A 14,184-nucleotide genomic window follows, 5' to 3' on the forward strand; every position below is an offset into this window, starting at 1 on the left:
TTCGATGATAATGCAATAACCGAGATGTTTCTGTTTGGGTTACATATAAACTAAACCTATAATAAACTAACAGACATCTAATTACCCTTAATTGCGAGTTTATACATAATTAAAAACAGCAGTAACGAATATGATGATTACATGGTGTTGAATAAAAAAGGAACTTTTGAAACCTATAGAAATCAAGTTTATACCCTGAAAACAATATTTTAACCCTTTAATCATGTTTACACAAGCATATCAACACATTACCAAAGTTTGTTACAACAAAACACCAACATATCACTAACACAATATATATTTTACATCCTGTATACCTTAAACCTACTCGTCATCAGGCTCAGCCGAAAAATCGGGTTCTTCGGGCTTCTGTAACTTAATCAAATCAACATCTTTCATTTTCAAGATTCCCCTTCTAGTGTTTGCAGCAAATCTCGAAGCTAATATCGTCACATTAAGATTCTGCATAGTTGCATTTGACAATGCCTCTTCATGGTGTTCACTTTCTTGATATGATGATTCGTTCATACTTAAATTCCATTGCATTCTTCTTTTCTTGATTCGACGCCACGCAGCTTGAATAAAACACGCAGCCCATGTTCTCCAATGATACGAGTAGAATCTAAACGTATGTTGTAGTTTCTTACTGTGTAATCGTCTGAACTGATTAGCAACAAACTTGAGATCTTCTGCACGTAATGCAAAAGCTTCAACTTCACTTAAAGCTCGTACGGTTCGTGTTGAAGATGGAAGATTTAGGGTCGATTTTGGTAGTAGGGCCCACGCGAGCAATTCTTCGCCACAAAAGTCGCCGGGTCTTAAAGTAATTGAGTTGAAGAAACCCGTTCAACCACCGTTAGTGGTGGAACTATCGAGTCTTCCTCTAATGATAAAAAGCATTTCTGAAACGGGATCACCTTCACGTACTATGTACGTGTGTTGTGTACTTAGTGATGATACTAAACGTTCGCATATAGCGTCTAGTAGTTGATCATCCATTTGAGAAAAAAATGGGACCTGCAAATAGGTACATAATAAGAAAAAATCTTTTAGACAAAAAATGTTTTCGATCAACCTCATTTTGTACCAATATTGAGTTATCACATATAACATATTCTCTCCGTTCTACTACAAATGTTCACTATTGACTTAGTCTTTCTTTGTCCGTGCTACTACAAATGGCCACTATTGACTTTCCAAAGTCTTTCTTTGTCAACTTTGACTGTAAATAATTTTATTTGTGTTATATAATATTTGACGAAAACTATATGAAAGAAAACACATTTAAACCTCAAATCATTCATATAATTTTCATCAAATATTATATAACACAAATAAAAATATCTACAGTCAAAATTGACAAAGAAAGACTATAAAAAGTCTCGGGACACTTATGGTGAGACGGATGGAGTAACTTTTATAAGATTTGTACCACTGGGGGTGGCATATCAACTTGACCCGACCCACTATTTCTTTTGTCAGGTTTTACTACATTTTAACATAAATTTAGATTTAGATAAATTAAGAAAAGAAGCATATCTTACACGTCGAACAAGATCAAGACACAAATGACGTTGGATATCTCGACGAAGATCTGAAGGCAAATTACGCAAAATAGATTCTTCATCAACTCCTCGAGTAGCAAGCCATTTATATTGTACAAATTTGCGAACACGTTCTTGTAAGTCAAGAGGTAGTTGTCGATGTCTCATCCATGACTCGGTGTCTCTCCGTCTAAGTCTCCACTCCTCGAGCCTTACAGTCATAGATTGTAGGTAGGTCTATAAAACAGTTTAATGGGAATTATATAAATTTATGCATTTAAATCTTAGAATGGGATATTTTCATAAGTTGTTTATCAAGATCATCCCTCTTTTGTAGCCTATTTTTTCATTGAAAAGTAATTGGTTGAGTTATATATGTTATCATACAATGATCTCATCATTGACAGTAAGTTATGCAATAGATACACGAGTGTGAGGGAAAAAAACGTAGTATGATGCTACATACCTGCATATTTCCTATCAAATGGGCGAATAAAACCAGTCCCATAATAGCAATGAGTATGGCGAAGGATGTTTCTCCAATAAACGTGCTTGTCGACAAATTCTGTCCATATGAACTGCATATAGTAGAAAACAATGATCAGCCCGTGCTGCAAACTAGTCTGACAGCTAAAAACTAAACATAACTAAAGCTTTAGGCTAAAAAAGAAATTGGTCAAACAGTTTAAATTGAGCCACAACATGTCCTAGTGTAAGCAACCTTCTAAATTGTTCTGTTCAGAAAATCTTGAATTATTTTAATATATGTTATTTATATTTATTATCTATTGCAATCACTTTTAGCATGAGTGACATGTTGCTAGGTTAATTGACTCGCTTAAAGATTCAACAACTAAACTACGATTTGGAACTACACTCGTAACTTAAATTGATTCTATAGCATTTTTAGTTGTAACTTCCCATGAAATAAAGTGTTACACTAGAGATTGCAAGCTGACAAATGGAGAGTTTGAGTGGTTTAATTGACAAAACGGGTAATTTCGGTACATGTTGGCAGGTAGGGTTGACCAATGACAAGAAACACTTTTGTCCAACTTTTAGTATAAATATTATAACTATGTCATTATGATTACAAAAACTACCTTGTTATAACAGTAACCAGAATTATTTTAAAACAATTTAGGAGGTTGTGTGCACCCAAAAAAAAAAAGAACACTTTGAGAGACTTTTGACCCTATTTGACCAGTTAGCGCAAAAATAACCCATAAGAACCCATTTATAAACAAGTGTGTCCATATTCCCATCCTACTCGAGTTTATCTAACTACTATCGTTTACCTCAAGTTTTGTAAGCCCCACCATAAGCAATACAAGTATTTTTCAAAGAAATTGGAGGACACACCTCCTTTTGCAACAGCATCTCCAAATAGCCCATAGTTGAAACCCGTAGCGTTGTTGGGATCACATATCCCAAAAAGATCCGTCCCATTGGCCCAACCCTTCCGTTCACCATCGTTTGAAGAACCACAATCCAAATAACGAAGTAAACAATTATCATCATCATTTCGACAAGTAGATTTCCAACATGTTGCATGTCTTTCAAATGACAACATGTACCATGATGACCCTAATACCTAAAAATACTGCTAAAGGTTAAAACTTTTGAACATTTAAAGATTAATAATGACTTTATATTAAAAGGGTTATTACTTACATGACTAGCTAACATGTACAACACAAGATTATATGCAGCCCCTGCCCAAGCAGTCTTGGTGACGACACCTGTCGTTTTGATAATTTGCGAGCTCAAAGGAAAAATAAGATAAAGTCTTGGTATATATTGAAGGAGGACAATGAGCACTAATGCATTGGTTGTGTGATCAGCATTTCGTGTTCTAATTGCCGGGATAATGAACCATATAACAAGCTGAGTAAAATCAAACAAGAACATTATATGAGTTAAAACTTAAAAAAGTTCAAGACTTTTTATTACCCGCAAAACGATTTGATTTCATACCTGAGGTAAAGGCAATGTTGCAACAAGATCAATAAAGAAATTCGACTTCAAGTACTTTCGTGCAATTTGTTCAGGATCCGTAACAAGTTCACCTCTACCCAAAACTCTTGAACTTGGTGAAATATATGCAGTTCTAAACTTAATAGCTATATTCAACATATAAAATAAATCTGCAATAGTGCGTAAACATGTAATAACAATCTCTAAATTCACATCAGACAACATACATGAAGAACCACCTACATTTGCAACAGAAGGAAGGTAAAAGAATAATGGATCTACAAAAAGTGCAACTATACAAGAAAAAAGAAAAATTTTATTCCATTGTAAGATAACTTCACTTCCAGGATCCAAAACTCTTTTTCTATTTGAATCATTAATTTCATCTGGGTACTTAGTTAATTTTATACCCATATGATTTGTACTAGAAATGGGTCTACCATTAACACCATTCATCAACAATGGGGCTGATATCTTGTAATCAGGTATCTGCTTATCAGGAATTTGCCATGAATGGTCAAAGTTTGACTTTCCATTTTCACCAGTGTAAAACCTATTAGATTCATTTACACTTTCAACAACTGTTTAATTATAATGATGTATAATTAATCAACTTTAATGAAAAATATGGAGATGTTAACCTGATTTGCTTTCCTGTCTTGTAGTCCATGATGGTGAATAAAAATAAAAATTTAGTCTTGACAATCTTGCATTGTTACTTTAAGAATCATGATTGTGTCCCTCCGGGTGATAAAGTTTGAAACTTTTATCAGGGTTTGATAGAAATATGCATTTGTATACGAATAATTGAATCACAATGCAGGAATTCACTAAACTGATGAAAAGGCCTGAAAAGTGAAAACTGTGTTTTGTGAAGAAAATAGTAAAGTACATGAATAGTCCCTCAACTATGAGTCATTCTACATTATAGTCTACTAACTTTTCTTTTACATTTTTAATACACTATACTTTATACACAACATGTACACAATTTCTTTTTTTCTTTTAAAAGCACAATAAACTATCATGTCCTGTTTTTAGGTCCTTAAATTTGATGATTACAGTGAAGAGATGCAAATTATTATCATTTTACCATCTTTATTTTTAATCAAAATCCAGTGAATTTGAATAAGTTAGTAAGATGACATAAGCAATAGATGATATCAAGATATCAAGCCTCTTTGTTTTATCTAAAAATGTAGATGTAGATTCATATTGAAAGAATCATATTGTAACTTTTATTAAGATGAATGAAGTTAAAATATTGATATATTGTCAATAAAATGTTTATAAAACAGAGATTTGAAAATTTGAATGCAGATAAGATTTGATCTTTGATAAAGCTAGTTGTTCAGTTTATTTTTTTTTTTTTTTTTGAAAGGCAAGCAATTTTATTAATAAAAAGACCAATACAGGAATGACAAACTAGCCGGGAGCTAGACAATACACACACACTTAAGTACGAAACTATAGAAGGCGCACAATCACGAGTACATTAGAGGTGACACGACACGACAAATAAGCATTCGGTTTATGCTTTGTATGATGCGGAGTATTATTTTAACTTTGTAACTTGTTAAAGAACATGTTGATATGCTGTGAATGGTAAAAAATGATATAATCAAAGGACTATTATTGTAATTGTAAGTTGCTATAAAAAAAACTTTCAGTGTTGGTTGACTTTAGTGAAAGTAAACATGAAAAAACAAAACGAAAGACAGCTCACAGTTTTGACAACGAACGACTGAGGGAGGTAGCTATTTTTGGCATAAAACAAATTTAGCTTTTTTGTTAAAAAAATGACAAATTTTAATAGAATAATGAACAAACAACTCATTTTAAATATAATTAATTAATTAATGATCAATTATAGTAATTAATAAATTTACTATAATTTTTTATAAATCTACCACAAATACACATTGTCAAAACACATATACATTCACAAATTTTTCCAAACAATTTTTTTAATATAAACCTACGATCAGTGGCGGAACTAAGATTTTTTTTTTTTCGGGGGCAAAAAAAATTAAAACCGTAACAATTTTTTTCAACAAAATATGGAGGTTTTGGGGCAAAAAAATTGAGATTTTTAGTCAAATTATGGAAGTTTTTAGGCAAAATTTAAATGTTTTGGAGCCAAAGTTGAAGAAACAAAATTTAAAAGTTTTGGGGCAAAATATGTAAGTTTTGGGGAAAAATAATCCACCGGAGGCAAAGTCGAAAAACCGAAAATTTTTACACTGAAAATTACAAATCCACTGAGAGCGAGCGGCCCACTCTGCCCCCAAATAGTTTCTCCCCCGGTGAATTTATAAAACCAGCATCACTGCACTTGATCAATACTTGTCCAAGTCGCGGGTTGGATTACTAGTACTAATACTTCAAGTTTTTAGTCAGTAGTTCACAAGGAAATTAATATGAATACTAATATTGAATTGAAATATTATCCTATAAACTAAAGGCGACCCCAAATTTGGTCGTTTGACAACTCAAAAACGCCAACCCCACTCCCAAATACACAATTTTCCCCCTCAACTTACCTCACTTCTCAATTTCTTCAGTGGTCAAACCCGTAAATTTATTAAACTATTTTAAAAACATAAACTAAAGCCAACCCCACTCCCAAATACACAATTTTCCCCCTCAACTTACCTCACTTCTCAATTTCTTCAGTGGTCAAACCCGTAAATTTATTAAACTATTTTAAAAACATAAACTAACACCCCAAAATTTTTGTCGGTCCGTATCTTCCTTCTAGGCTAGGGTTAAATTCTTCCACCATCACCGTAAAACCTGAAATAATTTTACGAACACAACGCAACTTGGTATACGCGAAACCGTCGTTTTTTAAAGAACGGCAACTATTTCGAGCTATCTTCAATGCATAACACACTCGCACCACGTTGTTTTTTATTTTGTAAATACATAACGTCGCGTTAAATATGAATACGCAACCCGAAAGATCCCGCCGCATCGCGCGAGCCGGTCTTTTTTCTAGTATATACTAAATGGAGTCCGGAATTTGATCATTTTTGGCATTCCCAAACTATAGTCCAAACTGCAACTTTATCGGGGGTATAATCTGTAAAACTATTATTCTATTAAATTACTTTACACAAATTCCACCTAAATTTTTAACGGGCCGTATCCTCCCGCTCGCCGCGAGTTAATTTTTTCTGACACAACCGTTCATCTCGAAATAATTTTACGAACAAAACGCAACTAACTATACTCGAAACGGAGACTTTTTAAAAAACACTAAACATATAGAGCTATTTTTCAAATATATATACACATAATAAACAACCCAAACTAACTACATTATATCGATGGTTTCGTCCCCCTTTTTACGCGGTTTTCCTAACGTTAAAAACGCGTAGGCCATTAGATACATTATCCAAACACGTCCGCATCAACGTGTTTTTAATTCTGTAAATACATACCGCTATGTTAAATATGAATATGCAATCCGAAAAACCCGCTGCATCGCGCGGGCCCATCTTACTAGTTGATAATAAAAATAAAAACATATTAAAACATAAGTAAATAAAAAAGAGAGGCAATATAATATATAATCCAAGTTTAGAGAATGTTTGTTATCATTATCATTATTCACTTTAAATGAAGACAAGGACCATACACCTGAAAAATACAGCCAAATAATAATTAAAAATAAAAATATTTAACTGTAAAGAATGCTCACCTCAAAACTACCACATTACTATTACTATTAGTACTATTTTCTCCACCTAAATTACCATAAACACCACATATCCCTGCCCTGAGTTGAGACACTTCTATATTCCCAGTTTCTCTCAAACACAGAAACCTCACTTATCATCAGTAAACTATGTTAGCATGCAGGTTGCCCCTTTTATTAAACCAGACATCCTTCTTTACCTATACAACATTGGACTCACCACCGTTTACAACGCCAACCGATTTGGTATTCGACTCCACGATATCAACGTCCTTGAAACAAACTGGCTTCAAATCTCCATTGGCCTGTTTACATTCAACGGCTTTTTCGTCTTTTTGTGTATTTAGAATTTTTCGTGGCCGTTTCCCCAAGAAACCCGGGGAGATTAATGGTTTCAATTTTGCTGCTGAGGAAATCGTTTTTACCAGTTCCTCAGAAGAATCTCGGATAGGTGAGCTTATAGAAGACTCTACTTTGTCGGGTTTAGGTTCGAAATTTACAAAAACTGTTCCGTTGGCGACTTCTTCAACATCAGTTAGATGAGAAGATGAAATTCCAACAGTACCCTCAACATTGTCACTGATATCACTTTGAACAGAAACAGATTTGTCTATTCCATTATTATTTTCGGTTGAACAATTAGTATCTTCAAAGGTAACCGTACAATCACTGCCACTGTCTACGTTATCCCCTAAACTGGAAGAGCCCGTATTTGAATCTGAAGTGTGAAGTTCCATGGCACTATCGAGAGAATTTCGAGATGTAGAAGCGTTTGCACATGAAATATTTGTATGCAATAGAGTGTCGCATTGGTCAGTAGCATCAGCCGATTCTGCATCCGATGAGCAATCAACGGGTGGGTTTAGATTGGACTTCTTTTCTTGGGTTTCTTCTATAGGATTTAAGCATGATGGTCTGGCAGAGACTCTGAGAAGGAATAACAGAAACAATGAAAATGTCAATCGCTTTGGCCAGATATTAACATAAATGTGAAACTAGATGTGACAATTTCAACTCATTGCTTATGAGATGGGTTTCAAAGATTTATATATTTATCTGTCACAGGGTACAACAAAACAAATCAAGATGGGAGAACAAAGAAAATGGGTATATATATTGCAAAAGCTTTCAAATTTATTTTGATCAGAAAATTAAGATGATATATTTTTTCTAATCACATTTGACACACTAACCTTATGTAAAAGGAAATAAAAAATGGATTTAAACCAAATGTGATACAGGTCAACCTGATCTATCGCATTTGACCTGTAAGATGTGATTTAATAAAGTAGAACTTGATGTTGAATGGCTGTAATAGAGTATATATCCATTTGACCTGTTATCCGACCCACCTAGTTATACTTCACTAAAAACAAAATAGCATACACCATAGGGATTGAGGTTGAATGGTATATAATTATTGATTAATTTGACAACTTAAGTGTTCAATTGTGATATTAGTTTTCAGCAAAAGCTTTGATGGTTGAGAAATGTGAATTTTTTTTTTCTTTTTACAAATCGGCTACTGGACTTTCAAGGTGTTATATGGTTATCGGACTGAGAGTCTCAGGTTTCTTATATGATATAAGCTATTCTTAAAACTTATTACGGTGACTTAATGGGCAGTGAAAAATACTAGTACTCCCTCAGAATACATTGTAGACTAATCACATAATCAATAAATAACACATAGTGTACAAGTGCTTCAGCTAAGAAATATATACCTACTATACAGCAGCATATACGCTCTTTGAGAGAGCACTTCATCCAGTTCAACTGCTTCGACCTGCAATAAGTGTGAGCTAGTTATGTTCGTGAAATCAACTAAACGCACAGAAGCTAAACTGATAACTCTTGACACAATAAACATGACCGATTTTAAATACATTTTCAGTAATTTTACATGATTAACATTGGAAAAACCTTTTAGAAATGATACACTGACACACACCCTCCTATAAAGTTTAATTCACAGATAAGTATTAAATTCATAATTTCCATATAATATTGAACCTCTTTTGTAATCAAAATTACGCATTAAATTTATTAATCTTATATACAAATTCTGTAGATGGACAAAAAGGCCACCCGCCCGGGATCGTTTCGACCTGTACTCAAAGACTGTTGCTTGCTTCTGTACCAATTTATGCAAGTATGCAAAGAGTCTAATTGACACACATGCACACACGCGCGCACACACACACACATGTACAAACACGCACTAACGAATCTCACCTTGCAGTCATCAATTCGGTACCAGTTTCCAGAGAAATCCTTTGCATAACAAATGTAGTGACCAAAGTATGATGCATTAAGCATGTCCAGATGAACAACAACCGCATATAGCTTGTACTTATCAATGCTATCTGCAGCCTTACTCATGTAAGGACTAAGATCTAATGTTTCTGGGAATGTCACCCTTTTATTAAGTTTCCCGAATCTCCCTCTCTGCACAGCAGAATCAATAATATTTTAAATTTAAAAATGTTAAAGACTTGCAGAAAAAGATTACACTATTCAGATGTGAATTGCCAGAAGTGAATTTCTGAAAAAAGATACAGCAATTTACACGGACCTGAAATCTCTTTAAAGCAATGGTAAGGATATTTGGAGCCACATTAATGTTTAATCGTTTCAACGCCAAGACATAGTCATTACATCTGCAAAATAAGCACATATATTAATGCGATAATTAATCCATTCTGTACTTTGTAGTTTGTTAACAATATGTAGACTGAATAAGCTGCAATTATATCTCGTATTATAGGTAAGCAATACATACATAAAACAATGAAAAGAAAGAAAATTACCCATCACACTTGTACTTATTATCTCCATCAAGCCATTCTTTGGCTGTAAATTGATCTAAACATTCCTCGAGAGATGCAGCATCCCCATGGATTTCTACAGTCAAATCCATCATATTTTCAAACTGATTCGATATATTATTGCATTTTGTACAGATCACCTACAAAGCATTGTGGACACTCTTATCGTTAGATAAACGTATGCCTTAATGAAAATATATTAATGACCACAAATTTTGTTACCCATTTGATGCTAAATAAATACCATTCGGTTAGTCAGCCAGTAAGTGATGTGTAAAAGAAAATAACAATAAATTGCAAATATATACTCCAATGTATAACATATATACTTCTATGCTACATATCCAGAAGTTTACATGTAACTTTAAATACGTATTGATGTCCGAAGCACAAACCAACCATTCAATAAAGATGAACCCATATCAACAATTTGTTGAGTAAAGAAAAACCTTGGTAAGCATAATGCTCCATAGCAACTTAGAAAGATAATACTCCGTAATTAGTAATATGTCAATCATAATGAAGCAAAGAAACACATATTTTCAAGTGATTTTTTAAACAGTTAGATGTTTCTACTCGGTTTCCACTTCTCTACAAGAGCACTCTAATCGCACACCAAACTCCTTACAAAAGGCTCAACATATGAGGGGCTTTAACACACTCAGTATATGAGCACTATTAGCCATTTTACCAATAAGTTTAGAGAAATTATTGAATAAGATATAAATTTAAATACTTCGAAAGAAATTTATATATTTATTTTCAGTATGTCATTATAGAAAACTAAAAACCACTAGATGCAAAGACACCTGTGAATGAAGACGACCCCCGAAAATATGTTGAATAAGAGTTGTCTCCTGAGAACTAGGATGCACAGCTCGTTCTCCACCGTATACATCAAGGCAAACTGATTGCATAGTATCAATAACAAACCTATCACATATGAAAGTTACGCTATCAGTGATCAACGTTCACATAAACATGATTTTGAATTCTTCAACAATCCAATATATGCTTATTTAGCTAGTCAAATTTAGAATAGCAGAAACCTCATGAACTCGTGGGCATCTTCCTGTTTTCCATAGCCAAAATTTCCACCAATATTAGGCAAGCGTGACAAAATATTGATTGGTGAAAAAGCATGATTACTTTGGCTGGCTCTTTCCATATGAGCTTGAAGTTCGCAAAGGAAACACCAATCATTTCGCCGGCCTGATAAACCGAGTGTATGTAATCTATAAGAGTCACATCCTTTTTGACATAATGGGTTCGATCCATTTAGTTATACATGGGTAGATTCTGGTTATGTCTTATCTATATTTGTTCAAATAAACTGACAATAAAAATGGACTGAACAGGTTTGGAATCACCCAAAGTGTAAAATAAATGCATGAAACCTTCTAAATAACTTTATTGACAAAGTTGGATTCTTATTGAACTAATACATTATCGTAATCATATTTCAACATTTAACTATTTTAAAGAGCTTAAAAATTCCAGACAAATAGTGTCTCGGATCAACCCAACTAGACCTAAATCGTTTTGGCATGTACCAAAAACTACCCTTTTCAACCCGAACCAGTTTTGACCTGATACCCAAACCACTCCCCAATTTTATCCCTCTATACATAATATTGAGAGAAAAAGAGAGAAAAGAGACAATTACATTCACTACGATGGCCATTCTCCAACAAATAAGCAGCAAGTGGCCGAGTGTAAGACAAACATTGCAAGACAACATTGGCAAAGCAACTGTCAAAAACAAGGCATTAGAGCTCCTAAAATTAGATAGCAGTATTCTAAAAGGAAGCAGAAGTAGTCACAGATAAACCTATTTCCACAATTCAGAAGGCCGCACGGAGGAAAGCCTCGGTTCTTCCAGTTAAAGAGCTCCACAAATTTGTCATAGGGAAAAAGAATCTGAAACATGATAAAATATTTAAAGGATATTAGTGACCACAAACTAAAATATATAAAAAAAAAAAAAAACAAAAAAAACAAAAAATAAAAAAAAAGACACCGACTTGGACCTTTTTTAACTGCGTAGATGTCCCAGCGCCAGGGACTAGTGCAACTGCAGTAGAACTTCTTCTTCCTTGCAAACTTGATTTGCTGGATAACCGAAATTCTTCACATTTTTTATTGTGCCCCAAACGCCAATGCTTTTTTTGACAAGATTCTGAGCTGAAAAATAAAATACAAAATATTAAACTTGACAAGACAACACAAAATGATGTAAAATTAATCTGAACCGTTCAAGAATCCGAAACCAGGAATAGCATTATCATCTAACGAAACAGACTTCATAGAAATCCAGCATATCAGATCAAATTTCACGCAAGATAGGTTAAAATTTATCATAATAGGCCGGACTATGTTAATCGTATGCCCCGTATCCAATGATACAGCAACAGATATACAATAATGAATGTGGCTCATGATAATCAAAATTGAATCCACTGAGATTTATATTTTATACCCCGGACCAATACAATCAAATCTCTTAAACTATCTGAACAAATACAACATTATCAATCATCAAGGGATAAAAGAGTCATCAACAACATCGAACTTCATTATAAAACGCATCACCTTACATACTCGACAAACTCCAACTTAATTTTTCTATCAAACCACAAATTGCTCATTACTAATAGTTTCAATGACTCAACATTCAGGAATTACATGCATTCTATCAATACACTACAAAATAACACACAGATTGCCGACCTACGATCACGTCCTTATTAATGTAAACCCTAATTATATCTCATCACTTTAACATTCAGATTAAAGCAACATAAAATTCAGTTAAGAAATCTAGGGCTTTTAACCTAAATAACCCTCACAACAAAACTCAACTACCTAAAATAAAATCTGTACAGGTCTGTACGCATCAAAATCATATCTCACAGTATTTCAATGATATACATAAGGATATAATGAATAAATAAATAAATATATATATATATAAGGTATGTATGTTAGCACAATGTATATATACCAATATTTAACAAATTTACATCGCGCACACTGTTTCGTCGTGGAGCTACCACAAACAGCACATGAATCACTAGTCGAAACAAGGCCAGGCATCGATGAAGATGAAACGGCGTCGGATTGAATAGATGATAATTGGGAATGAGAATGGGAATGGTCGTCACCGTCAACAACAAAGTATTTAGCGGCAGTGTGTTTAATAAAATAAATTAAACTAAAAACAATAGCGAGAGCTGTGATTCCGTACTGAAGATACCGATTGAGATCCAAAGAATGATTATATTCATGCATCGATAAATATAAAATTGTAATAATTGTGATAGTTAGGGTTTTTCATCGGTGTTTCATTCAGCGGAAAAACAGGGTGATATGTAATTCTTGAATTCAACTAATGAATCGAAGAATCACTCAATAACAATCTGGAAACTTTTACATAAGAATGAGTATCGAGATTGAAATTGGGAACGTTTATTGATTATGAACAGAGAACAAATTGGGGAAAATTACAATTGAGAACATAACCTCTACAATCTGTTATCGCCTCCTATATACAACGAATTACACTAACAGCTAACAGAATTCAGTTACAGTGAACAAACAACTAACACTTCCATTTGCTTCGTCTTCAATCTTGAGCTAAAGGATGTCACGTGTTTTGCACGTGTGTGCAGACTTAAAATGTATCACGTGCAAGGCACGTGATGGTCATAACAATCTTCCCCTCTTAAACACATTCTTGCCCTCAAGAATGAATTTCAAAATTGAAATTAGGGTAACGGGCAATGAGCTCTTCTGCTCGTTCCCATGTAGCATCATCAACGGAAGCATTTTGCCACTGAATCAACAATAAGATGTCTGCCCGATTATCTCGTTTCACCATCCTTCGAGCTAGCACCTTGTAAGGTTCAATTGCAATCAACCCTGTATTATCCATATGTGGCATTGTCCCCATTTGACTTGGAGTAATTCCTTTGCACAATTTCAATTGGGAAACATGAAACACTGGATGAACAAGTGAGTCATGTGGCAACTGCAGTTTGTATGCAACTTCACCCACCTTCTGGATCACTTGAAATGGACCATAGAACTTAGGTGAGAATTTGTGATGCACATGTCCTCTCAGTGTAATCTG

At 33.9% G+C, this 14,184-nt stretch overlaps 1 protein-coding gene and 1 pseudogene across 1 annotated transcript; both read right to left on the reverse strand.

Annotated features, from left to right (window-relative positions):
• Positions 1-231: 231 nt before the first annotated feature.
• On the reverse strand, positions 232-4,191 carry LOC139891376 (cyclic nucleotide-gated ion channel 17-like; annotated as a pseudogene).
• Positions 4,192-7,110: 2,919 nt separating this feature from the next.
• LOC139891377 (ubiquitin carboxyl-terminal hydrolase 18-like) lies at positions 7,111-13,411 on the reverse strand. Its single transcript, XM_071874341.1, has 11 exons — positions 13,057-13,411; positions 12,083-12,236; positions 11,884-11,972; positions 11,719-11,804; positions 11,102-11,264; positions 10,862-10,985; positions 10,035-10,192; positions 9,800-9,884; positions 9,460-9,672; positions 8,949-9,010; positions 7,111-8,151 (listed from the first exon to the last, which is right to left on the reverse strand). The coding sequence occupies exons 1-11, from the start codon at positions 13,341-13,343 to the stop codon at positions 7,425-7,427; spliced, it is 2,148 nt and encodes a 715-aa protein (XP_071730442.1). The 5' UTR covers positions 13,344-13,411; the 3' UTR covers positions 7,111-7,424.
• Positions 13,412-14,184: the final 773 nt, after the last annotated feature.

This window comes from Rutidosis leptorrhynchoides, chromosome 2 (assembly GCF_046630445.1).
Source record: "Rutidosis leptorrhynchoides isolate AG116_Rl617_1_P2 chromosome 2, CSIRO_AGI_Rlap_v1, whole genome shotgun sequence".
In the NCBI taxonomy this organism is placed as follows: domain Eukaryota; kingdom Viridiplantae; phylum Streptophyta; class Magnoliopsida; order Asterales; family Asteraceae; genus Rutidosis; species Rutidosis leptorrhynchoides.